This window comes from Mugil cephalus, chromosome 15 (assembly GCF_022458985.1).
Source record: "Mugil cephalus isolate CIBA_MC_2020 chromosome 15, CIBA_Mcephalus_1.1, whole genome shotgun sequence".
NCBI lineage: Eukaryota > Metazoa > Chordata > Actinopteri > Mugiliformes > Mugilidae > Mugil > Mugil cephalus.
This window is the reverse complement of record NC_061784.1, coordinates 14,245,242-14,273,023: the sequence shown is the minus strand read 5'-3', so window position 1 is coordinate 14,273,023 and position 27,782 is coordinate 14,245,242. Positions and strand designations below refer to the sequence as shown.

Sequence of the window (27,782 nt, the reverse complement as noted above, 5' to 3'; positions counted from 1 at the left end):
TACGCCTCCCTACAGAATTTCTTTTTGGACAAAGCTCAATGGAGACCTTCATTATGTTAGTCACTGCTTTTAGCTTCTTTTCACAGGCTTCCATGAGGCCAGTACTAAGCCCCTGTGTGTGTGTGTGATTTAAGTTAACCCCAGTGATGTATGTCAGTGATGGTCTCCTTAGGAACATCTGTGTACACACTACAGCTGGTGATCATCCATCAGCCAGTGGTGATCTTCATCACTATTCAAAATGTCAACAAAATTTTGGAATTCATCCATTTCCTCAACTTAACATTCCTGATTGCATAAGCACAGTGTTAACAAATTTGCGCGACGTTTATCACACGCAATATTCTATACATTTTCTACCGAACGTTTGTTGCTGTAAAGACTTATAAAAGAGCAATTAGAGCGTCATATTCAATAAGAATAAAAGTAAACATATTGTTAGAATAATTAGAAATTAGAAAAATGGTAGCATAATTTCCTAAATCATGTTTGAACGTTTTCGGAAAACAAGAACAAAAAACACACTTTTAAGAGAGCACATTCTTATTTTTATTGATATTGTAACAGTCAAAACAAAAAACAATTAGACAATTAGATAATTATGCTATAAGACTTTTTTAAGCTGCAAGAGCGTCATATTAGATACGACGTAAAGTAACGCAATAAACACATGAAAAAACGAGTAAATTAATTTTTTTTGTTGTTGTTGGTTTTATTAAAATCACCGCAGTAAACTTTATATATATATATATATATGTTCTAACTGTGAATGGTGAAATGTTGCGGACCTGTTTTCCTCTCGCCTCGCTCCCATTGGCCCAGAGACGCACCACGTGGTCGGGTAGTCACGCGCTTTCCAGGAACCCGTCAGGAAGAAGAAAAACAAAACAAACCGAGAGAGACTCAACAGCGTGTGGACTCCATTGAAAAGGGAACCCTATTATCTCCAACACGAGACGCTACACGAGGTCCAACACCGAGCGAGACGTATGCGTGGGCGTCCTTAAAGTAAGTAGGACATTTTTGGACGGTGTCCGCGGGGACTTTGTTGAAGGGTGTCTGGCTGTTTTCTGCGGTAGATTAGCTCCGAAGCTAACGACAGGTCGGGGTTGTTGTTGGGACGAGGAAGGGGGCGGACGGAGGCCATACTGACTGAGCTGCGGGTGAAAGGGAAGCAAGGCTCGTCCAGTTCCGCATTAAAAAACCCCTGGCAGTGGCGAATAAACATGTCCGACATGTCCCTTGTAGTTTATCTATCTCTTCTGGGAAATGTGACCGTCAAGAAAACGAGACTTGTTAACCCTCGGCTGGTTAAATATCGCTCACTGTCACATGTGACCGAGATATAAACATGCCAAAAAAAAAAGAAAATAAGAGATTTTTTTTTATTGAGTGTGCCCTTGTTCGTGTAATTAGTCTTTTCCTCCAGAGGATCCTGGATCAGCTTGGTTAAAAACTGAACACTTATGTAAGGAGATTGTCTTGTACTCTACTTTCAAACTACCTAGATCATTCGGCCCCGCTTTGAATATATTTAAAACTCGACTACGACATTGTTCTTGGTATATGCAGCAGGACAGTATTAAAATGTTTTGAAGTAGTAGTTGTTTTGTGTGTGTGTGTGTGTATGTGGTTGAAAAAATGCTCGGTGGAAAAGCTCGTCGCTGACTTTTTTGCAGCCAGCCTGAGGTCTGGGTAGGTACACGCCCCCCAACACTAAGTACATCCAGTGCTGCAACAGAAACAGCTCGACACAACCAGAAACGTGTGTGTGATCTGAGGTAAATAACACACGGCGATTAGACGAGTGTTTCCACTGAGGTGGGTAGCTTCATTAACGATTCACGGTGACTGATAATTTAGTTTGGATTTTAACCTAAACATCGGACTCGAGTCGAATTGGGCGTCTGGACGTTTGACATGGTGTTTTTTTTTTTTTTTGCCTTTGCTTTAAGAAACTAACTAATGTCGCGAATTCGCGTTTGATGTCGCGGTTATTCTATTTTTGTTGTTTCGGGTTAGATTTAGTTTGACATATCTCTCAAATGCAGCTATCTAGGCCACGGGCATGTAGGCCTCCAAGTTGTTTATCTTCTGCCTCAACCTAGATTGAAACGGACTGTTTATGGTGGAGCAGGCTCCAGTGATTGACAGCCGCCGCGGCCAATCACGGACGCCTCGGGGCGGGGCTTCGCGTCCTGTCGACCAATGGGTGAGCGGGATTACGTGGGTGTTGGCACAGGCTGTTAGATTGAGGTTTGTTTTGCTTTGCTGTGGAGCTGAGATGAGTGCACAGACTGGTGAGATACTGGGGAAATTTATGGCTTTACTGGTCACTGTAATAGGTCATTTGTTATCTATACGTGTCTGTTACGTAATCATGATTGTAGTAATGCAAACAGCTCTGGTCTCAGGCTCTTCTTCTCCAGAATAATTAAATCCATGGCAGAGGGATGCAGGGATGTGGTTTTTAGTGTTGTCTCGGTGAACTAGATAGTGTCTGGGTTTTATGGTTATTTTTTTTTTTTTTTTTTGGTGAAACTGCAGCTCATTGTGCTTTCATCAGCAGTGTCTGATCTCGAGTTAGTCATCCATTACCGGCCCTTTCCAACAGCGAGGGGTGGAAAAAAAAGACGTTTCTATAATCCATCAGCGTGTTTATGAAAACAAATTTGTTTCCATAATAATTGTGATCATTGTGCACGTTTCTCTTGAAATAGAGATCTCTAACCCTTTTCTCCTGAATGGAAATGGCTATAATAGTTTGCGTTATCTGGCAATACTCAGGGCTGAAATCTTAACAAACCACATTAAATCTTCTAAATCTAAAAATATCACAATAAAGATCCTAGTATGTGTTTTCACAAGCAATAGTCATTCACATGAAACTTGTCTTAAGATTCTTCAGATTCTCAATTTGACTGAGGATTTTTTTTGATGGAGATCATGAGCGCAAGGTTTTTTTTGTTCTTTAATTTTTAATGGTGTATTCCTGGCTTCAAACTGTTCCTGTTTTTGTTTAGTTTACTAATTAATCAGCTTAATCGACCCTTTTCACAGCTGAGAGCTTGGCCTGTGTTTGCAGAAAGAGCTCGGGTCATTCAGTTCCAGAAATTATTGCCATGTGGAGCGGCGGGTTAACTAACTGTGTTACTAATTATAAATGTGTTTGACAAGTGAAAAAAAGTCTTGAATAAAGCACAGTGCACACCCATCTACCTCCATCAATAGGAACAACTCTGCGGTTTTGCAGTTTATCTTCCCGTTTGCGTGAAACTGTCTGTTGGCTGATCTATAGTTCTGTGCTGTCGTCCGCTCACATTGAAGGATTATGGGAATTCAACCAATGCTGAAGGGACGTAGATGAGCCTGCAAGTAGTTTTCTAACTAACGAACAGTTTGTCGCCCCGTTTGTGATGCTGCTATGTGTAGGTTGATTGCTGATTTGTTAAAATTTGGCCTTGAATCAAGAATTGAACGACCAAAGAGGCTAGCACAGGAAGTGCAACATAACAAAGAATGAAAAGTACGACAAACTATATCATGCTTTTACCTTTTATTGATTGTGCAGTTGAATGTTTCTCAATATTGGCCGGAGAACAGGAGTTAATTTACATCTGTTGACTGTTGAGTTAGTGTTGAGTACGCTGAAGCAAGGCCTGCCCCGAGAACTGAAATCAGTTTCTCGATGTCAATAACAACTGCTTTCTGATATTGGTGTAGGTCTGCAACAGGGGGCCCACGACCCCTAGGGGGTCTGCAGGGGTACTGCAGGGAGGTCGCAAAATCTTTGGTTGATTAGACATTTTTTCCTACATATTACATTCTGTCACAGGTCCCCGGGCATATTTACAGAGCCTGTCAGGTTCCCCGCAAATTCCGAGACGCCTATTAGCAGAGTGAATCAACACGCTGCAATTAGCGCCAGTCAGCTAACAGTGCAGCTAGCGCTCGTCAGCCAACTGAAGCCAAAATGTTTTGGTGATTCACTGTCCCTACTACATTTAGCTAAGTTTAAAGGTAAAGGTGTGTATGCATGTTGCACATGTTTGAAATTTTAACCTATGTGCATAGCTTAATGTTAAATAAAAAATGATAGCACTAGGCCGAGTTTAATCTTATCTTCAGTTTGGGGGCCCTTGGCTTGAAAAACGTTGAAGACCACTGATCTATAGTGATTTGAACAACAATAACACCATGTATCACTTTTTAATGCCTCTAAAAATTAACACACAATCAGCACTATTGAATTGTCAGCCATGCTGTCTTGTCACCTACTGCTTATTCCAATATAAATAAATAATCCGAGTCCCCAACCCTTAAACAGAACTGACTGCTGGTGAGCAACCATTTTCTGCTTGTCTGTTCTCTTCTCTACAAACGCCTTTAGTATTTGTAGAGGGTTTTTCATGATGTTTGCAGAGACTCTCACATGTCTCATTTTAGTAGGCTGGCACCTCTCGCTTGTTATCTCTGCAGGGATCAAAGACTGACCAGTATCAGTAGGTAACTCATTCCAAATAAGACACTGCTGATTGGCCTACTTGGATTACGTCCAGTGTTGTGAGTCAGAGAACAGGAGCCGTTTGCATGACAGAGGAGTTCAGCACAACACTGAGCTCCATGAAGTTTCCTCTTAGACCTGGACTGTCATGGTGGTGATTGGCTAATTATGTTTCCAAGCACGTCCCTTCACCAAACTATAGATTTAGCGATTTATACATTATAGCTTAAACGTTTCTTTTTGCACGAGTGGCAGTTTGATACAGTCCAAAGCAATTTCTTATAATGCTCAGCAAGTCTGGCGATCCACCAAAAATACACAATATGAAACTTCACATTTGTCTGCAGAGCCCAGCGAGACCTGGGCGTCTTATTTTACTTCATTAATGATAATACTTGATCAGTTATGCTATGAAACTTCCATTCACTTGTATTTCTGCGGCTCGATCGATCCACCAGTTGACCATCACAAGCATGACAAAGCACATTTCTATCAATCGGACAGTTCTGCCCATTTCTTCTGCATAGGAGACAGTTGTACGAGTCCGTATCGAACTTTATTGTAAACCGCCTCGGTGAGTGTGACACTGACACAGGAAACCATACGTCTGTAAGGAACTGGGGTCGCGATGCCTCATAGCACCTTTGGCTGTCAAGAGAAGTAGAGTAAGGAACAAAAGCACATTTTGCGAATTGTCTATGGAGAAACTTGAGATGTGCATCATGTGAGCTGCAGCAGTTGAACGACAGACTGTAGCCACGGTGAATCATGCATAATCGAAAGTCAGGCAAATTACCGAGGGTGAGGGGCAGCGTTTCATTTCCCCTGCTGGATGGGCAAAAGCCGACTGCAGGTTTGGAACAATTTCTAATGCATTTATATCCCTGGAAAAATCAGCTTTACACTTTGTGCATGACTTCGGTGCCAAAACAGACTGAATTTCAGTAAATTGAATTGCAGTGACCAAAATGTTAGAAAACTAAAAGAAACGGCGTAATGCAGGTGTTTTTATTGTTGCAGTCTCACCGGAGTCTGGGAGTGAAATTCGGCCCGAGTTTTTTCGGGGGGAGGAGGGGGCCTGTCACGCTCGGTCGTAAATATCCTGCTCAGCATCATAGCCCGTGTCGGCCGCTGAGCAGCGCGTTGGATTAGATTGAACTCTGCTGCTGGAAAATAGTCGGGCACGGCTTCGGCTGGAGCGCCGCGGACTCGTGTGTGTCTGCAACGTCTGTAACATCTCTGTTTGTGGACACAAGCTTTCTGTTTCCTTCTGCGAAGGCAGAGAGCCTGGATTGATGCTGGTGTTATTGTTGTGTTCAGACCATATGTTTCCTCATTCTGCTTCTGCTCTAAGTGAAACCAGGCGCAGCTGCCCAGGAAGGAAGTGCACATTGAGATATGATAGTAGTCACAGTTTCTGTGTCGACGGCTCAGCGTCCAAAAATATTCTTGCTGATTAAGAGAGTAAGTGTGTGTACGCATGCGCTGATCAGGCATAACATTATGACCTCCTTGCTAATATCGTCTAGGTCTCGCTTGTGTATCCTCCGAAGGATGCACATGTGGCTTCTGAGGGCGTCTGGGAATGAGATGTTGTTAGTGTGGGGTCTTTGGGTTATATGGTTTGAGGGGAGGGGGGCTCTGTGGATCATCCCACAGATAATTGATCAGTTTGTGATCTAGTGAATTCGGAGGCCAGGATGATACATGTGTAAGAAACACTCGCATTAAATGGTCCAGGTCCAAAAGTTCCCCAGCAGAATTGTCTGAAGACGGTCAGTGTTATTTACTTACTTCACCCGTCAGTGGTTTTAATGTTGTGGCTCGTTGGTGTATTTATGTGCATGCGTTTGTCTGGCTGTGTGTGATTTGGTATTTGTAGAGGTGTTGCTTCTACAACTGTTGTTGTACCAGTGGTGTGCACCGCTCGTACTTCCTGCCTCCATGCAAAGCGCTTGTGCTGCAGCACAGCGCTCAGGGGTGAAGAGTTCATCTGAGTCAGACGGCGCACGGCGAGAGGGAGCTATGTGCCGCGCGGCTCCCTGGATTCAGGCAGCAGTGGGTTTGAGTGATTTTGCGTCAGCCGCCGACCGCTGGATGTGCGTCTCCATGCAAACTCTTCATTTACTTGTAATGCAAAAAAAGACCACCGATGAGTTACGGTTGAGTGGTGACACAGGAAAGCGAGAAAGACGACAGAGGAGCCGAATATCGGCGCAACGAGAAGAACAGACAAACTCTGTCAGGAGGTTTCTTCAGTGTCTTAGTGACATAAAAGCCTGGATGGCTCTAAACTTTTAAAATTTTAATGAAGAAAAGACTGAAGTGATGGTTTTCGGTGGCACAAGTCAGACCCACCCTGTAGATGTGTCTTGAGGTCCTGTCACCATTCAGCTGTGTTACGTTAATGTATCTGTATGTGGGGGTAAGTGGGGCCTCAGCTGCTGGTCTTCCAGGTGGTGCAGAACTCCTCTGCAGCTCGTTTTAGCTTCAGTCCGTCGGCTTTAGGATCCAAAATTCTTGTATGTGTTTTTAAATCTCTCCGTGGTCTCGGCCCCGCTCTGCCTCTCTGAGCTGCTGCACCTTCATCCACCCACCTGCTCTCTCTGGTCAGATGATCAGCTGCTCCCGATTGAAGCTCGCGGAGGGTCGTACTTTCGCTGCTGAGGCTCCACAGTAGTGAAATATTCGCGCGTGCACATTAGACCGGCCTCTTCTTCTCTCTCTGGTTTTCAAGTAATTTCTCCTTGGCGCTTGACACCGTGTTAGTTATTGACTTTATTTTGTTGTTGTGGTTTTTTTTTATTGTATGGCCGCTATTGCTTTTCAACTCATGTTTTATGTTTTTCATTTATTTCTTCTGCGCAACATTTTGGTTCATTTAAAGGTGGATTGAATTTGCAGTGATTGTCTTCATTATATATAATATCCAGAAGTAAGTGTCTGTTTGGCCTGTTTGAAATGTGGTCAAACTGTGGTTAACTGAATATTACTCGTTCATGTTAGTGTCTCTCTTGCTTTTTAATGCTCTCACCAAACATCTGTGTTTGAGCTGATGTATTTTATTCAGTTGAAAGTTTTTCTTTCCCTACGTGGGAAAAAAAAAGTTAGGAAATCTGATGAATTAACTTTAAGGTAAAGGATCAAAATATATATAAGTTGTAAATGTAAATACACCTGTTGATACATGATTTTTTTGTACTTAACATTAAATCAAAGTTAAAATATGAAAATATAAACGTCGGTTTCATCTCGAAATACTGTGAACTGATTGAGCCGTTTTTGATTTAAGCGAAAGTGTTCGTTAGTCTCAGTCATGCTACATTTTTATCTTCCATAGTTTTAATCGACAGAAAAGTCAATTGTGTCATCTTTTAATTTTTACTTTTAGTCAAACTGCATCTAACTCCATACATTTTTGCAGCTATTTTATTTTATGTCGTCTTCAGACAAAATAGAAAACGTTTTTTCTGAAACATCAACTTAAGGTGCAGTAAACACAGACGTTAGAGTGGCTTCTTGAGATAATTTGTCTGCTGGTGCATTCGAGAAGAAGAGAGAAGTCACGAGAAGTACACAAGAGTGTTGTTAAGGTTACGCAAGTGGAAACATAATGAGGTGAAACCATTAAGGATGAACTTGTTTTGAAATTAACATTTCAAATCTTAAAAAATCACTTGCAGACTTGAATGATATACTTTGTATTTCTGCTTATACACAAGAAGAACTTCCAGGAACTATAGTTATGGACAGTTTTAGTTAAATGCTAAATGCTAATGCTTTATATCCTGTGCACTGTTTATATATGTGTCGGTGAAAAGTCAGAAAGAAGTAACTTCATGTAGAACAGTATCAAGAAAAGTGCTTAGATGAGACTTTGTTTTAACTTAACAGTTAGCTTACGTAGCGTGACGGAGGCCACATTGACGTATTCCTCCACCTCATCTGTCGCTGCAGGGCTTGTGACATCTTGCTAGTTTTGTTCGGCTACTAATGCTTGAGATCGGATCGGAAAACGGCCCTTATCCAGTCGCACGACAACACCTCTTCATAGTTTCCATCTGTCATCAGATATTTGTTTTTTTTTTTTCGACAACGTCTCGTCCTAGTCACAGAAAAAAAAATGGTCACTGTCTTCGTTAATGAAATTAAGGCTGTTTTGTTCCTGCTTTTCCTCTGAGAAGGTCACATTTTCAATCACCGTAACTAAAGACAAAAACATGGCTGTCCTATTAGCCGGTCTATTTCTTCCCATCCAGACGTCAAGGACCTTACCGAGGGACAAAAATGCCACTTAGCGGGTTCAGTACTCCGCAAATATCAAAGTGAATGAGCCGTGTGTGCGGTTTCTTTTCCGCCTTTCTGGAATTTCTTCATCTGCTGCTGCTGCTGCTGCTATAATTAATCACGCTTAATTCAATGTTGCAGTTTCTCCATTTAGTATTTCACAAATTAAAGTAAATTCAGTGAGGTGCCAGAATTGTTGCAGCTACCACAGTTTTCAAATATTGTGGCCTAATATTTGCAGATTTAGTATGTTATGCATTTCTTCTAATTAGTATTCGTTTACTTATTATTATTGTATGTAGTTTAATTTAACATCTAAAATCTTGATATATTTTGATGACAGTTTTCCATTTGTCTGTAATCTAATCAAACGGCCTCCAGCTGACATGTGCAACCATTACTTATCCTCATAGTTGCTAAAATCCCTTTTAGCGTTTTTATTGATTATAAAGGTACATTTCAGTTCCTTATTTTAGTTTTGTTTGCAAACCTGTTCACACAGTTCCCTCTCCTGCACTTTGGCATGAGAACAACAAACATCAGCTGTGGTTAAAATCTACTTACAGGTTATTTGTGGGCTATGGGTTCGTTTCCTTTTCCTCTCGATTGTAACTCTGCCGCTCTGTGCAACGCTCTCTTCTCGTTCCGCAGGCCCCGAAGCATACACAGAACCACACGAGACGACAGCAGACCAGACCGGACCAGGTCGAACCCATTCTACTCGCCCGCTTCCCTCTCCCCCCCCCCCTCCCCCTCAGCCTCCCGGGCTGCACCCGCCGGCGTCATTTGTGATCGTCTCCTTGAGCAGTAATTTATTGTGCTGACTGGACGACCTCACACCACTGGGACTGGACAGGAGACCCAGAGGTTCCCGCCGCTGGAGCTCTAAGCTGTGCCTGGCAATGCCTCAGGTAAGGGGTTAAAAAAAGTACACAGGATCATGTAGTTACCTGTGTACTCAGCACTCACCACATTTTGTTTTATATTCATGAACATGTAAAACAAGAGCATAATCTGAAAGTCCTGTGAACGTGTGTGGGTGGTTTAATCCCTCGCCAACCGAAGGTCGGCCAAAGTGTCCTTGGGCGAGAGGCCGAGCCTAAAGTCTCTCAGGCCGCGTTCTCACGCGAATACGATTTTGGTGTGAAGCCGCATAAGTCTTGCACGTTTCTCCTGGCTGTGCGTGACGGATCCAGATGTTTCAGTGACTGGAGCTGCAACTTTTTGAGTCCAGGTTAAAAAGAAAAATACGGACGCTATGCTTGTGAACGCTTCGATAGGAAGATGACGATGCCATCGCCTCACCCCTCTAGCCCCCGACGTCTCACAACAAAAACAAAAACCATCAGTGGTGGACTACAGGCTTGTGACGGTGCTGCATCAGATACTGACCCTTGTTGGGTGGATAGGTCAACATATACTGTTGCTTCACCGCTGCGATGAGCTACAAAAGATTACGGACTGTAATCTGGACAGTATGTTTATCTACGCCGTGCAGGGTTGATGCTCCGCCTCCTCTTCTTCTTCTTTTTTTTGTCTGTAGCAGAAACAGCGCCACACATAGGCCTGGGATATGTACTGCAGACTTTCAACAACTGGATGCGGTTTTGCGATGGATCGACCTTTACGGAGAAATTCTCCACGTGGCGCCAAGGAAAACCGGAGGAGAAAAAAAAAAGATCGTTTTGCTGCTCGTGTCAATGTGGCCTCAGTGCGAGGACCTTGTATGGTGGTTTTTCCATTAGCGTGTGTGTGAATGGGGTTGAGTGAGAAACGCTCAAGTACTGGACTGTGCCGAGTACTGCGAATATCAGGAAGGTAGAAAACACTGTAAAGCATTCACCGCTGACCCTGGTCGAGTGTAGATGCTGCACGCACGCAGCTGCTGGGGATGAATGGGCATTAATGAACGATGCAATCTAAAAATATCTATGGAGCTTAATTTTAGATTTTTAAAGTTTTTGCAGAACCCAAATCAGAAACTGCTCGAGATGTTTCTCCTTCTCGAAAGATTCTGCGCGTGTTTCCCTTCTGCTTTCTGTCCATCTCGTTATTATTCATGTTGGATGCGACCGGGGGAGATTACTCTGCATAATGTGGTGCCCTCCATCAAGATACACTGTTAGATATGATTGCAGCTGTTCTCTCGCTGCAACATTAACTCAGCGCGCTGCCTCCTTTAACCGTTACGGCGTAATCTGCCGCTGCCCTTTCGAACAAACGTGGAGATATTAGATGTATTGAGGGCTCTGTTTGAGGTTTTATCTACCCGAGAGCTCGGATAAGTCGACTTTTCACCTGTAACACGTATCACTGTCATAGGTTTGGCACCAGCGTTAAGAGCTGCTGCTCCTCGTAGTTATTGCTGCGAGATATTCATCATCAGGAGCATCAGGTGTCATGTTTATCGATGTTATGAAATCCGCTTGCTTTATTATGTCACGGTTTCCTGTCTGCGTCCAAAACGTGGGTCATTTCACTGCACTGGAGTCAGTTTTGGTTAACCACACATGTGCAACCATAATGTTTGTTCGCACACACCTGTGTCTAGTTGGCTGTGAATGGCCAGTTTGTTATTTGTATTAAGTCTTTAAAAAGTCAACACAGCGAAGTAAAACCGAAAGTAAAAGTCCCCAAAGCCGAACATCCCGAGAAAGACAAAACAGAAAGGACGGAAGAGGCGAAGGACGACATTTTGTGTTGCGGGAGTTAGATTTTGGGCATGTGTGTCATTATTTTTATTTTAGTTTTTTATTCTCCCTGCAGCCCAGCGTCAGTGGGATGGAGCCTCCCTTTGGGGATGCCTTTCAGAACTACTCGTTTGCTGACCAGGCCCTGACCAGCACAGAGCTGCTCGCCACCAGCTCTGACCCAGATTTCATGTACGAATTGGTGAGTGTCTACGCCCACGCGCTGCCTGCCGCCTCAGCAAGGCTGCGCTACGAACAGGCATCGGGCCTCGCTAACCTCCTACTGAACCTGGCGTCTTTTCGCATCAGTCTCTCTGAGCTCTCGCTGACTTGCGTCCGAAAAAAGGGATCCGCATGTGTGTTTGTTTGTTTTTTTGTTTTTTTTTTTTTAGTTCTGCAGCTGCAGTCGACACGTACACAATAAACATATAGATAAGATCGAACGTCGCTCTCAGGGATCCTGTAATAAGCCTTAATGTGTTTGTTTGTCTTTAAATAACTCGCGCTGCACTCCTCATTTGCATCAGATAGAGCCTGGCATTAAAGATTACTCTGAGCGCGCTGACGCTAGTTCTCCATGTGAATAGTGGCTGAATAAAGAGAAGAAGTCTTTAGTTCCTCTCCACGCACGGCAGAGTCAGACATTTTGGAGAATCTTCATAGTCTGAAGTTTAGTTTCTCAGCTTTAAATGGCTGTTTATTGGATATATCAGGTGTGAAGCTAACTCCCTTGTTGCTTGTGTTGTGTACATATTTGAAATGTAATCGTTATTGTTTCGCGGTATCAGGCCTGCACATCATTTTTAAATGCCGCGGGGAGGGACTGGTGCAAGGCAGAGAAATATACAGTGAAGAGCTGCAGACGCCTCATGTGGCCAAAGTAAATAGTTTTACCTGGACACGATGTGCAGCTGGAAAAAAAAACACTTAAGCGCACACAGACGCTGGACATGAGCGAGAGTACGAGCGTCCATGCAAAACTATATTAGGTTACACAGCATACAACACCGTAGATAATGCTAATTTAAAGTGCAGATTGAAATTAAATGAGAATCAGTTAGGATATACATAGGAAGCAGAAGTTAATTTCACTGTAAACCTTCTTCACAGCAATAAAAGTCACTCATAAGTTCCTTCCACGCATTGCATGTTAGGTTAGATCAAAATATTCATAATAATTTGTTCGTTAAAGACAAATATGCTTTTAATTCCCCCGCCTGAGGGCTGTAAAAACCGAAAACCGAACCGAACATAAACGCACGGTCATGCGCTGAGCTCAGGTTCCAGCGTGGCATTGAGAACACCGAGGCCTGTGCCTAATTGTTCAGCAGCTGTGTGACATTTGCCAGGTTCACACAGGCACAGGAGACGGGAGGCAGCTTCTAAACAACAAACCGTCCTGTCACCGCTCACGCTGTCGGCTGCAGGTGTCTCCCTCAATTCGCCCGTCGGCCGTAGACTAAACAACGGTGATTCACTGCCGCGCTCTCCGTGTCCTGCACCATAGCAACACATTAACAAGTTGATGGTGTCTAGAGTGACCTGGCATCTTCTTTAATGCGCAAATTGGTTTTTCAATTTAGTTTTTTCATTCGGCGTCGCTGCCCTTAAAGCCTTTCAGATGCTCTCTTCGCACGGTGCTGCATGCATGAGAAAAAAAAGAAATATTCTAAGAGGGTTCTTCGAGTGCTCTATTATGAGGGATCTTTTTGTGCCATGGCAACAAATATCCCCCCGCCTGCACACATGTAGTCTGGTTTCAGGTTCCTCCAACCATTTTTTCTTTTTTTTTTTTTTTTTGTTGTAATTTTTCAAAATCCTGGCCCCTGTACAAGAACTGAAAACAGAGCGTCTTCTAATCCAGCGCCTGCTTGACTCTCTTTTTTTTGCAGGACAGAGACATGACCCACCGGCAGAGTCCATGCGGGGACAGCGTCGTGGGGATCGGGGACGGAGGCAAAGAGGTGGAGGGTTGCGTGGATCAGCTCATGGGTCTGGGCGAATGTGAGACGGTCTGCAGCAGCTCAGCTTTCGAACAGTGGGACACCTACTGGGAGGACCTCACCAGGTACGGGATGATTTATTCATATGCATCAGCGAGTAATTAAGACATGCCGAAGAATTTAATGACTAATTAATAATATCTAATCACCTCGTCATTGCCAAAAAAACGTCTCCGCTGTTTAGCTTAAAAGAGAAATGACTCAGCCTTTTATTTTGTTTTCTTCTGTATGAACCGGTCGGTTCTGACCTGAAACTAGTAAGTGACAAACGAGTATGTTGTTGGTTTTGGTCATTTTAACACAGTAGGAAAAGTATGAACTAATGGGAGCTTCATCCTTTAAAATAAAGCTGTGAACTTGGCAGGGAGACTTCCTCCTTATTCTTGAATGTAGGGCGGCTTTAAAGCAGTTTACTTAGGAAATAACAGCATAATAATATAATGCAGGTGCTATTTTTGAATATACATTATTATTATCATTTTGCATTCAATATTAAGGCATCCCTTATCCCTTTACAGAAATAAAGAAATTTAAATTTGTGGCAGAAAATTAAAAAAATATATATAAAAATGTCAAATCAACCAAAGATTTTGTGACCCTCCTGCAGTACCTCCGTGGACCTCTTAGGTGTCACAAACCCCCTGTTGAGGACCTATGATATAATGCATTGGATGTTTTTTGTTCTTTGAACAAAACTAGCCCCTCCCAGAGATAAATGCTTATTATATTCCCTCTATTGTTCCAAAGGTATCGATACTGATAACTCTCACATTTCGGGAACTCAGGACGGGAGCTGAGACGGTCGTCCTGCTCCTCTTCACCACGTCTCCTTCGCGTGAATTTTATAACAGTCTGTGAAGGTTATAAAAGTAGCACACGTGGCCGAATGGTTCATGCAGTTTGTTTTCACAGCTCCTCTTTATCTGACTTAGACGCGGCAGTGGGAGATTTGAAGCGGATAGTGGTTTTGCCCGTAGGCAGGGAGTGGTTTAAGAGGCCAGTAAACAACAAAGCAGCTGGCTGCCGCAGTCTCCAGGGTCTCAGGTGATGCTCCCTCTGTCCTGCAGCGGTGCCTGATTCTTTGCTGCCAAAATAGTTTTGTTGCACGTTCTCTTACCAAAACTGAAAGTTGAGTGCCAGCGAGTGAAATCTATAGGCCATTAAAACTGAGGAGGAGGAGGAGGAGGAGTAGGAGGAGGAACAGTGCTGGTTCTTGAAATCCGATGTTTACCATGTTGATGGAAGTCATGTTTAAGTAAACAAAGGAAAGAGCTTCATTTGTTGTCCAGTGAGTGACTCATACTTTTACAGTCTGGGCTTTTCAGATGAGTCCCACGCTTCTGTTTAGTATCTTTAATGCATAATGAAGTCTGCACGGGCCATTATAAATCATACTATACATATTCTCTGTGGTTTTACTCGGCTGTAGTTTTATTCACCTGGCAAACTTCCTCCCATTAAGAGATTAAAGCAGACAGTGTCGGTGTGGGTGTCGAGGCTTTAACAACCTCTGAGCTTTTCTTTTTATTGGAGCAGTTTTTTTTTTTTTTTTTTTTTTTTCAAGGCGTTTAAAAACTTTAAACTGCCTCCGGGATTCTGTCACTTCAGACAAAAGTTAGTAAACTAAATCAGCCAAAATTTGATCTAAGGCTGTGATGAGTAGTCATTTTTAGGATCAGAGGCTCGGCTGCTTTATCGGTTAATCAGCAATTTTGTCTATAAAATCTTAGAAAATACTATGAAAAAAAAAACTGGCCAAAGATGAAATCTATTCCCCTATTACAGTAAAGTTTTTGAGTATGTGAAATGTCATTTTTTGTCATTTTTTTCTCTTGAACAAGTGTCTCTCTTTGCTCGGCAGATACACACGGCTGGCCAGCTGTGACATCTGGGGAACCAAAGAGGTGGACTTTCTTGGACTGGACGACTTCTCCAGCCCCTACCAGGACGAGGAAGTCATTGGCCGAACTCCGACGCTGGCTCAGCTCAACAGCGAGGACTCACAGCCGGTGTGCGAAGCGCTCTGCACCCCCGCTGACCTGAGCGCGCCTGCGCCGCTCGCTCAGTCTCAGCCGCCCCAGTTTCCCTGTTACAGTAAGAGGTTCCTGGTCCCCGGCCAGGGATCGGGTCCCAGCTCTGTGCGGCCTTCCCTGGGGTCCGCGTCTTCTTCCCGACCTTCCCGCAGCCTTCTCCCGGACTTCCCCGAAGGCTCCCAAAAAGCCACCAGACCAGTGCCCTCCAGCACCGAGACCATGTCAAAGACCCAGAACTCCATCAGTCTCACCCAAGACCACGGACAAGCTCAGATCAAGCTCCTGGGGCGAGGCGCCAAGATGGCCGCCCCGGCTTCTCACAACTCTGACTTTGTGCGGAAGGCTAAGGTCCGCGTGAGTGCCGTGCATAAAGCCCAAGTTGACGTGCCCCCCCAGACGGATTTTGAGCGGTCGGAGCCTCCGGCGCCTCTGCCCCCGCCACAAGAAGAGAAGGCCTCCACCTCGACCTTGGTGGAGCTTCCCGGCGCCGCAGCCGGCAGCTCCGGCTTCGAGAGGATGGCGGAGGGGTCGAGGAGGAGAGAGATGCCCGCGGGCTGGTCCGCCACCGTGCCTCATCTGGTTGAGCCCAGTCAAGCTCTGGAGGGCAGCCCCTCCGGACTGGTCAGCAGTGACGTCGTGGCGGGGGCCAGCGGCGGCGCCAGCAGCGGCGGCGGCGTTGTTAGCGGCGGCGTTGGCGTTCTGGTCGTCTCCAGCGCGGAGAAGACCAAGGAGGAGGAACACAACTACTCTCAGTTCCTGACCCGCAGCAGACTGGCCAGCAGAGCCCACTCCCTGCTGGAGGAGGACGAGGAGGACGAGGAGGACGAGGAGGAAGCGGACGAGGAAGAGGGCGACGGGCTGGATCTGGACGACGAAGACCACGACGAGGGCTTTGGCAGCGAGCACGAGCTGTCTGAGAATGAGGAGGAGGAGGAAGAGGAGGAGGAGGAGGAGGAGGATGAAGATTATGAAGCTGACAAAGACGACGACATGAGTGATGCCTTCTCTGAGCCAGGTAAACTGTCTCCAGCCTCGACGTTTGGAGCTCTCATTACTTGAATTAGAGGTTGTCCTGATACTAGTTAAATATAAGTGTGCACAGTAGGATCTGGTATCTGAGAGTGCGCCGGCCAACGCACCAATCCCGGGTAAGGTTTTGCCAAATTGCCACATTTGGCAGCCTCTGGTTAATGTAACAATAGCAGAAATCAATACTCATTGTGTTAAAAGGAGGAAAATGGACCAGCAGAAGAATTTAAGAAACTTTGACAAATTATAATGGGTGGATAACTGGGTCAGAGTGTCTCCAAAACTGGAGTGCGCTTGGTCTGCCGTCCTTAGTATTGATCAAAGTGGTTCAAGGGGGGAAAAGTGGTGAACCTGCAGCGGGGTCATGGGCAGTCGTGGCTCACTGATGCCCTCAGGGAGCCCAGGCTGCTCCAGCAGCTACGAGCTACGAGCTACGAGCTAAAGTTTCTGTAGAAAAGAGCGTCGCAGTTTGTTTTGTGTGGTCTCCATGCAATGCAAAGGGGTCAACCCTGTCTACTGCAGAAAGCAGGTTCGAATTTATCAAATCAAAAACCTGCGTGTTTGAGTTCAGGCATCAGAATCTTAAGAACGTCTAATTTGGAAAAAACGGATACATGTTTAAATGTATTATTTCCACTTTATTGTCCTTATTTTAATTGCGCTCATTCCTCCTTCTCGCACTCTCCACCAGGCTGTGACATGGAGCTGATGGAGGACATCAAAGGCCTGACAGCAGGAGTCTCCAGCCGGAAGAGAGGAAAGCGCCGCTACTTCTGGGAGTACAGCGAGCAGCTCACCCCCTCCAAGCAGGAGCGTATGCTGAAGCCGTCTGAGTGGGACAGACACACGCTGCCTAGCAACCTGTACCAGAAGAACGGGCCTCTCCACGGTACACGCCCGTGCACACACACGAGCACAGATACTGTACATATGCGTCCGTAGCGTATGAGCCGTGCTTTTAAGCAGCGAAGTCAAAAAGATTTGAATTAAATAACGGTTTGCCTAATTTAGCCGCCTATGTCATCACGTATCGATTTTAGTGGAGGCTGCAGTGCAGGTCTGTCCTTAGGACTGTGACAGCTTCGATTTTCCTCAACGGCAGCTGTGCACAGCATGCTGCAGGGAAACGACGGTTTAAGGGTTCACATTGGGAATATTAAATAAATAAATAAAAAACAAAACACACAAGTCTGCACTTTTAAAATACAGTATAAATGAAAAACTCATTAGCAGTCTTTTTTACAGGACGCAGTTCACTTGTCTTACATTCATGTCCGTATTTTATTCAGAGCGTTTGTTTGCAGATGAGTTTATTTTGTTGGAGGTGACTCATTTTGCATTTGGTTTTAAAGTGGAAGAGCTTTTGAAGCTTGTGACATTTGAAATTTTATTTTAGTTCTGCATCCACACAACTCACCAACTCTCCGCACATGACAAAGGCAATTTAAAATCAGTGAATGAGAACAGGTGTGAAAGCTGGTTATTAAAGGTGAGAGTTGTTCCCCCAGCTTTAAGTGTCCGTGCTACACTCTCATTACTGTAGAAAAAACTTTTAAATATGTTTGTGTTGTCACTAATGTCTTTGTTATTGTCCTGTTACAAAGGTAAATACATGCTGAAGAAGTCTCGCCGCACGGACGTCGAAGACCTGACTCCTAATCCGCGCAAGTTGCTGCAGATCGGCACCGAGCTCCGCAAACTGAACAAGGTCATCAGCGACTTGACTCCGGTTAGTGAGCTGCCGCTGACGGCGCGACCACGGTCCCGCAAGGAAAAGAACAAGCTGGCGTCCAGGTAAAATGTGCACGCCGCACACAGAGTTAATAACGTTTCATCAGTTCAAACATGCACAGTTTGCTGTGTGACTGTGGCCGAGATGCCTTCAAACAACAACCATTTTTTGAACCAATAGAGGCTCAGTACCCGAGTTGTGTTTGAGTAAATGCCGCATGCAATATGTCGTTGGGAAGCTCATTTTTCATTGACACAACCAACACATTTTGTTCAAAACTATAAAAACGAGAAACAAGCATAAACTCACCAGAAAAGCCTCATATCAATCCAACAATTGATATTATTCAAGTCAAAACGAGTCTGAACTGTCCATTTCTACTGTATTTTCTGTCCAAAAACTACTTTTAGTACCATAAAAATCCACCAAGAGCTGCTTCAATGTCTTGGACTAAGAGCGAGATATGTAGCAATCTTCCTATTTTATCAAAAAATACACGTAAATTTTACCGAATTCTGACCTTTTGTTTGAATCTCATTGAACCAATTCAGAGTCGAGAGCCTTCAAAAGCCAATGAGAGTCAGTGCTGGAAAGACGCCCATTCCCCTTTCTTTCATTAATAGACTGAGTCAATTGCAAACACAAGAAGTTCTTATTTTTAACTGTGTGCCAACTTTGATTCCTCAAGAACAATACCACTGAGAGTGATTCTGACTCCTGTGATAGAAACGTCAGAGTCTTAGCTTTCAAAACAGACCAAGACCATGCATTAGCTCCAAACTGTTCATGAACAATGTTCAATTTACTTTGGCTCTGCCTTAAATAGGCTTTTTTATTCAAAAGGGCCAGAATACTAAGAGGTTAAAGAAATGAGTTTCTCCGTGACGCCCCTCTTTGCTCCACACTAGTAACCTCCTCTCCTCTGTGTGCGTTGTAGAGCTTGTCGTTTAAAAAAGAAGGCCCAGTATGAAGCGAACAAGGTGAAGCTTTGGGGACTCAGCACAGAGTATGGTACGTTTCTGTTTAAATACAAATTCATCTTCCTAACTGTTATTATTTCTGATATTATTTCCTGTCGCTAACTAATCTTATTCTATATATGGAAACTTTTATAATCCATGCTGTGTCCTCTCACAGATCGGCTGCTGTATGTGATCAACGCCATCAAGGAAGAGATCGTGGTGCGAGTGGAGGACTCGTCTCCCCGTCCGACCAACATGACCGACACTCTGGAGCGCCTCATCCAGGAGACACTCGGTGAGACTCGAGCAGGAGGCGAACTGAACCGTTTAATCCCACTCACGCGTATTTCGGCACCTCCTCTCACCTCCGTGTCTCTCTGTGTGTCCGAGCAGTGCCGTCGCCTGTCGCCGGGCAGACTTCCGACTTCGTGAACAAGATCTTGGAGAACACGGGACGGGGCGACCCCACCGGCGGACTGGTCGGTCTGCGAGTCCCGACCTCCAAAATCTAGACACACCAGAGTCCACTGAGAGGAGTGGACTAAATATTACCACCGTGCTGTCCCATTGTAACTACGCACCCCCTCTGCATGCCCCTCCAACCCAGAGTAAATACACGTTGTTAGCCACACAAACGCACATACCACTCCCTTGTGTGTATGTATGTGTGCTTGTTTCTGCCATGCACACGTATGGCACACATCCTAGCTTTCTGACTCTGCATGCCGCGTGCAGAGTCAGCGCGTCACTGTCTCCCAACCCATCGTGAACGTCTGTTGGGAACTTCTAAAAGGCAAGTGATGGTTAGGTGTATAGCTAATAGCACGTCCTAAATCCACTGGTGATTATTAGATGTGTGTAACATAGCATTGTGTAGGGTTGGTTATGTCGGAGGTCGGCTACAAGGGCTGAGAGAGACGGTCACATGAGTGTAACCACTGGAATACTTTCTGTTTGAGGTAGTGATGACAGGAATAATTGTTACACATCAGACACCCTCAAGGGTTAGGAGAGGATTTTAGAAGAAAAAAAAAAAAGAAGTTCCAGTCATAATTTCTAAGAAATTCAACTCTCATAGCATCGAAAATGAACTATGCGATGTTAAATTAACCGATTCAAATAAGCACTTTGATGAGAACGGCTTTGGAAGCCGGGAGAGCTGCAGAAAAGAGCTCCAAGGCTTCCAAGGCTTCATGGGGTGGTGGCAGGAAATATTTTGTATTGAAGGCCTAAATATGTTCATGCCATCCCCTGTTTGCCAATCAGCTCCAGATGTTGTAAAAAAAAAAAATGGAGGATGTATCTTTTTGGTGGAGAGAAAAAAGAAAAAAAAAGAAGCATTATAAGACGAAAAGTCGTAAACGGGGGTGGTTGAAACCGACGTCCTGCTGGTTGGAGGCGTGCGGCCGGCAGGAGAGAGCTAATTTTGATGATGTTACAGTTAAAAGAAAACGAAAAAAAAAACAACAACAACAACAAACAAAACACCGAAGGTAGCTGACCATGTGGAGAGGAAGCGCATGTAGCATGGTGCTTTTTTTGGCCTTGTGCTGGTTATATAACTGGACTGGGTGGGACGGACATTTTGCCAGCGTGGGAACAGACAGACTGTGAGGAAGATGATGGTGGTGGTGGTGGTGGTGGTTGTGAAGAAGATCTCCTCTAGGAAAGCTGTATATAAACGTGTCTCCCAGCGAACGGCACCGGCTCCCCCCTTTTTTGTACAGTAGGGATGACCAGGCAGTTTGGTGTGTTCATACTAGTGTTTGATCAGAGTTCTATTCATTGTGCCTTGTTGTACGTATGTGTGTGTTTCTGTAAGTCTGAGTGAGTGTGTGTGTGAGAGAGGGACTGAACGAAAAGAGGCGACTGGTCGGCGCTCGCTCCCTCGTGTCCAGCCTAGCGGAAGGACTACTTTACGTTGAGGGACACACTTGTTGAGGTTTGATGTGTATTTCAGTTGTTTCAAGATATTCTGAATGTACATATACAAATGGAAGCTCTTTTTGCGTGATGCCACAGAGTCTGTGTATATAGGAGGGCTCTGCAATAGCTTACTTTCGGTTTTTGGTACTCTTTGTCTTTGGGGATCTGGGGCGAGGGGTCAACAGATATATTATTCGTTTAGAGTTACAAAAAATATTTGCACACTATATTTTGATTGTTTTTTGTACCAAAGACACATGCAACGAAATGGCGACCAGCCAGTTAAAGTAAGGTTTTGCACAGCTTACCTGACGCCGTATTGAATGTAAGAAATGTGGGAGGGTCAGGGAACTTCATAGAACTGTGAAATTAGCGTGGGTCCAATTCTGTACAGAAAAGGAACATTTGTTTGTTTGTTTTTTTTGTTTTTTTTTTAAAGCTAAAAGTTAACCACGTCTGTGGGCTTCTCCAGTAGATTTGTTGCGTAGGAAGCACTTCATTCCTGATCTGATTCCTCCCTCCACGTGCTAATTGTGTTAATGGCGCTATCTAGGACAAAAAAAAAAAAAAAACCCAGAGCGCTAGTAGATAAGCTATGTTACATTTTTGCTTGTTTGTCAAAATGTCACCAACAGTAACCAAAATGTTATGTTCCTGTGTCACTTGTTTGATTTTTTCTGTATGTAGACGAGGTCTAGTTCATAAGCAAAATAGTAACTGAACTGTGTTTAAAGTACTGTATATAGATACATTAATGATATATCTATCAATGGTGAAATGCCACTTTTCATGACAATTGATTCATTTTTAAGCATGACACATTTCTAAAGCCTATCCTTGCATCGAGAACGTTAGAGGAAAAAAAAAAACAACAAAACACAAAAACCAAAAAAAAAAAAAAGTTCTTGTTATATTTTTGTATTTTAGCTGCCTGCTAGTTTTCCTGTTGGCTCGGAGATGGAGAAATGTGGACGGAAACAGGAGAGAATTTTAAAAATGCAAATCTGATAGCGTGACCCCTCTGTTCTCATTTGCTGGCTGAGTGAAATACAGAGAGTCGGGACTGGATTTATCGAAAATCACAACGAAGCCTTTGTCTAGTTAGACTGGTTTATGGAGAGAATGAGGACGTGTTGTCTTCAGCGAAGGGCAGGGAAAAGCTCAACGGCACAGAGATGGAACCAGCCGCAGATGCTGTTCAGAAAGCCAAAGTCATTTGAATCTGTTGCGGACTGATTTGGATTCAGCACTTTACTCCGTCACTTAGATTTCCACTTGTATTCTCCTGGGACCGGCATTGCTGCCTTTGAGGGTGCGTTGCTGAATTTAATTTGTGGCTCGCCTCGCCTTCATTCTTACGTCCTTCCTGCGTCAAACAATAACTTTGTTCATCAAAAAAAAAAAAAAAAGGAAAAAAAAAAGCAGTTGCCGTGTTCAGGCCATGAAAAAAACAAAAAAGTCTAATGCATTGTGTCCTTGTTGCCTCCTCAGAGGAAACGCTGCCCTTCCCAGAAATTTTTGGGATTCCTTCTGTTAGCAGGCAAATAAACGAGATCGATGAGGCTGAATTCAGGTTAGTTTGTAACGAAGAAAGTTTTCCTTCGCAGAAAGACGCTGATAGTAGAGTTGTCGTCTTTCTGCATTGTGTGATTACATAACAGCCAGAGTTACACACACGCGCGCGCACACACACACACACACACATATATATAAATATATATATATTTTTACTGTTTTTTTGTTCTGTCTAAAAAGGGAGAAATGGTGCTTTTACTGAAACTAGAACGACAAGTATCCATGATTCTTATTTGACTTTCTTAGACTAGTTGTAGCCTAATGACTCGCTCTCTCCCCTACCGTCCATAGCTATTTTCTTAGTAGTGATTCATTTTTGTAAATAATACTTTAAGTTAATAAGTATCTTATAAATGTTAGATATATGTATAGAATACTCTATCTTATATGTTTAAAAAACAAAAGCACTTTGTCCAAAAAAGAAAAAAAGAAAAAAAACAAAACAAAAAGAAAAAGCATTTTTTTCTTCCATTTGCTGCTAAATGGCCTGGTGTGAATGCTGCAAGTGTACTTGATGACTTCTTGCTAGGATAGGTCTATTACCTGACTTGGCTCTGTCTATTAACTAGCAAGGAGCAGGTGTTTTGTCCTGACGAGGGTTAGATCTCCGTGTTTCCGGAGCCAGGAAATGATATGAGTTGTCGCGTGAGAGCGTATCATTGCTTGGCTTTGGGAAGCCCAGCGTCTCGACAGGACGGGTCTATTTCCTGGTCAGGGACTGCGTGGTGGTGTGTTTGAGGTCTTAAAAATAAGAGGGTTTTGATTCCAGGGCCCCTACTTTGATCCTGATGCTGACCCCCTTGGCGTCACGACTCATTTGCCTTCAGTAGAGGTTTCCTATGGAAAAACTAATTCTGCTTTGGCTTCCTCTTCAGGGTGATGTACAGTGTAGACACATTTCTTCAGAGAGCTATATTGTTATCATTTGTAAACTGATTTCTACTTGTGACTTAATGAGGAGGGGTGTAGCCTGGGGCGGCCAGGAAGAGCTTGTTTGGAAGACGTTCCCGGCCGCCTTAGGGGAAGTTACTATATCACTGTACTGTATGGCAAGCCAATTACAAATGGAGACTCAATCCGGACACTTATTGCCTTCTTAAATAACATACACACAAAGAAAAATAACAACATGGCAGACATGTCTTTTGCCAAGAGGCCTGTCCCAGGCTCCTGACATTGCTCTGCCAATCTGGTAAACAACAACAACAATAACAACAACATTCAGCCTGATTGGCTCAAAACAACCTTGACTGAAGTAGCAGACGTGGTGAAACGTGTCTGAAAAATGGCTTCAGACGTTCCAAGTTGCGGCGTCATCTGAAGCGTTTCTTTTCAGCTGTGGTTTCGTCCAGGTCTGGTCGGGGGTCAACATATGTTAAAGGGCCGCAGGTCGACGGCCGACCGACAAGAGAAAGCGTGTGTGTTTTGCTGTTGATCACTAGGCTGGTGCAAGAGAGAGTCCTCACAGGTTTTTACATTTAACGAGATAGGCGCAAGCTGTGCAACTTTACATTCAAACCAGGAGACTCTGTGGCATTTTAACAGTCAAGGAAATGAGTGAAAATCTACGCCAGTAAAAATATTCCTTATTCTTTTTTTTTTTATTATTATTATTATTATTTCTAATGACATGAATCCTATACAGTCAACTATTAAGCTAATAGAGTGTGTAACTTTGTGCTACTCTTGTCCAATAAAAGCTACGTGGATCCATAAAGCTCTTCTTCAGCAAATCAGGGTAATATCGTTCTTCTATCTGACGTATGTGATGACATAGAAAATCAAAAGAAAGTATATTTATGTATTCCAATTATTGTCGCCATTCTTTACTCTGTACAAAATATTGTGTGTGCGTGTGTGTTATGAATTATTAATGTCAATCAATATGGTGCAATGCTCTATACACAAAGTAAAAACAAAAGGCCAACCAACTTGTCACGAGAATATTCACAGAACTCCTCCAGTTTCTCCAAATTGTTCTTCAAACGTACACAATCTGCAACATCTTCCGCTCTCTAAGGATTTGACTGATTTCCAGCTGTGTTCTAACTGGGGTTTGTCACATGGTGCTGACTACTTATCTTACATTATCTAAGAAATGTTAAAAGTGCATCCGTATTCAGATCCACTCACAAATGACACTGTCCGTCAGGTCCCCCCTCCCTCGTTCATTTATTTCATTGATTCTGACTTTCTGTTTATGGCATGATTTCACTGTTGGACCAATCAGAGGGAGATTCACGCTGATTCTTGCTCTAAACTGCAACAGAATGGGGATTTCTGTATTATTCACTGGTATGGATACCACGATTTCATTTGTAAAAGTCAGTCTCTTGGATTTGATACCACCGCCCCAAAAAACCCTCTTGGGTTTTTATATGAGAGGTGAAAAATAGGCACATTCTGGTGTATTAGAAAAATGTAAAGACAGACAGAATAAGTATATGGTAACGCTTTGTTTTACTGTCTGTTATCTCCAAGAAGTTTCCTGGTAAACAGTACTTCTTATAATTTATAGATTTAGACTGTGTGAATAGAGGGTATGCACTGACGTCTCTGCCGCCCGGGGCCACGCCCCCTGAGTGGCAAAAACTTTGGTGAAATGTAGCTGTAAATACAGGGAGATCGGGGAAAATGTGGATCATCAGATCAAATTAAAGTCAATTGGACTCGACAGTGATCCATATGAACTAGTATAGATTTGGAAAAGTGGATTAGCTTCAGTTTAATTTAGTTTTAGGACATTTCAGTTATGATAAATGTACCTGAATAAAAGATGCTAACGCTAGGAGCTTTACCGAGAAGTAACGTTAGTCATACAATACTGTAGCATTAAAAGGATGACGAGGAGTATGACTTCATCCAAAAAAAAAATATGATGAATGTGAACCACAAAACCAGGTGTCAGTGCCTGGATTCCAGTTGTTTCTTGGTAGTGCATCGTTGTATTTACTTGTCGCTACGCTCGGGAGCCTGTAAAAATATATCTCCCGACCTGCTTTTCAAATCCGTTGTTACGGAGAATCACACGACAGCTTCTCCCCATTATTTGTATTTAGCTTTAGAGTTTAGACGCTATTAAAGCCTATGATCCACACTAATGCGGCTAATCTCCACGCTCAACTGTCACTTTTTGCCACTCGGCGGCCGTAACCACGGAGACTTCGCTACACGTGACGTCACCTGCATGCCCTCTGTTAGGTTACCACGGCGACAGTGTGAAACTCGTCAACCAAAACATCGGACGTAAAGTTAATTACGTAAGGAGTTATTCGGATTATGTAACAAAGCAATTCTTCACAGATATTCCCATTTTACTGAAATTGCAAGTGGCCGTTTTCCAGGAAACCTCTCAGGAAACGATAAGCGTTATCAAGTAACCTGAAGTAATAACAACCGTAAATCACTTCACTTCCCGCTGGCTGTGATGTCACATCTCAGAGTCTGGCTTCTTTTTGTGGCATTTCAAATGTTTTCCTGTCTTGTTTGAACACATGTGAGCTGCAACACTCGACCTTCAGAGGCTGTATGCTTACCGCCCCCTCCACATTTCCCACTCCCCGACACGGGCACGCAGCAGGAGTCGTGTTTCTGCATGTTGATTCCCTGCCTAGCGCGAGAGAGTCACGTGAATAAAGTGACCGGTCGTCAGATGCGGTCTCCCCCATCCTCATCACAAAGTTGTCGCATGGCTAGTAGGGCTCTCTGTTCTCTCAGTCGTATGATTTCATACTTGCTGCTATTGAATGAGCACAAAGAGACTTCAAATGTTGTTTTCTTTGCGGGGGGATGATGTCCATGACAAAATGGCAGTACACCCTTGTTTTTCCCCCACACCTTTGACAGTCAAAAAGTCCAACAGCATTACTCACTTTGCACTTGGTTTTTACACATTCAAGAAAACAAAATGAAAAAAAAAAAAGAAGAGATTTTGAATATGATGCCTGCTGAACCAGGTGCCTTAAATCAAATACGACACAAATCTGCACCTCCTGTCAGTCTGGAGGGGGGTTTCCCCACAGAAACAAGGGGGCTGGGTTTCCCAAAACCTAAACTTGAAGTTCAGGAATGAAAAGCTCTACCTTTAACCCAGAACATTTTGTATAATGATCAAAGTTTAAGAGCAGTAACACGGCGTTACTGGAGAAGAAGCGTAAATTGACGACGCGTGAACTGAATTGATGCTGTTTTGGGAAACCTGGTTCTGTCTTTATCTCTTTCTCTGCCCACTACGCCAAGTTATTTGTGTTTTCTGTATCGGCTGCTGCTGCTGCTATCACCGCTGGTGTGTCCGTGTAGCGAAGAGCAAACTTCCACTGTGTCTGAGACAGAGGGAGACTTGGGCCTGCTTTTTACCTGTTACAATGCATCCTTCTTCTTCTTCTTCTTCTGCGGTTTCCACACGGAGCACTGTGTTGCTGCCTCTTCAGACCTTTTTTGACACAGAGAAAAAATAATAAGACAGAACTTTCCATTTCTTAACTTTGCTATTTTGAAGTGCCAGACCCTCCTTGAAGTCAGTGTTGGCACTGAGTCGCAGGTTTGCGAATGAGGCGACAAACTGAGCATGGAGGTAAACCGTGGTGCTAATCTGTCAGTGGCTGGGTGCTAACATGGCTGTGTTGAATAGCTGTATTAGCCATATTATTCCTTCTGTTGATGACTCTGGTCAGTCTCGTGTTTCTGACTGCTGCACTGCTGTACGCTGACGCAGCGAGGTGTAACTCCGCTGCTGCTGCTTTGCTGATGAATGTAGACTAGTCTTCCCCAGCAGGATCATACGGACAGACAAGAGTGTCTGGTGGAGCTTTTCCTGTTGTTTCGACTCTGTTCTGAAGCTCACAGTTCCGGATCCTGTCGCCGGGATCCGGAAAGATCATGAATGTCGTATCTTTAAATAACCGCTGTCCTGCTTATGTGTTTAAAACCTTTATTTTTTATTCATATTATGGTTTGATATTTATGCTCTATCAAATGTTGCACATTTTTATTATTATTATTTTTTTTCCTAGATTAAATTTTGATCCCAGTGTTCATACCA

At 43.7% G+C, this 27,782-nt stretch overlaps 1 protein-coding gene across 3 annotated transcripts; it reads left to right on the top strand.

Annotated features, from left to right (window-relative positions):
• The first annotated feature begins 852 nt into the window (after positions 1 to 852).
• Positions 853 to 27,782, top strand: crebrf (creb3 regulatory factor). Of its 3 annotated transcripts, none has more exons than XM_047606222.1 (10): positions 853 to 1,008; positions 9,443 to 9,702; positions 11,558 to 11,683; positions 13,374 to 13,549; positions 15,346 to 16,532; positions 17,238 to 17,435; positions 18,151 to 18,340; positions 19,216 to 19,289; positions 19,416 to 19,535; positions 19,634 to 27,782. In XM_047606222.1, exons 2-10 carry the CDS (start codon positions 9,694 to 9,696, stop codon positions 19,750 to 19,752), a joined length of 2,199 nt encoding a protein of 732 aa, XP_047462178.1. In that variant the 5' UTR covers positions 853 to 1,008; positions 9,443 to 9,693; the 3' UTR covers positions 19,753 to 27,782. The 3 variants fall into 3 exon arrangements, with proteins under 3 accessions (XP_047462178.1, XP_047462181.1, XP_047462180.1); XM_047606224.1 differs by lacking the exon at positions 853 to 1,008 and adding an exon at positions 1,709 to 1,821; XM_047606225.1 differs by lacking the exon at positions 11,558 to 11,683.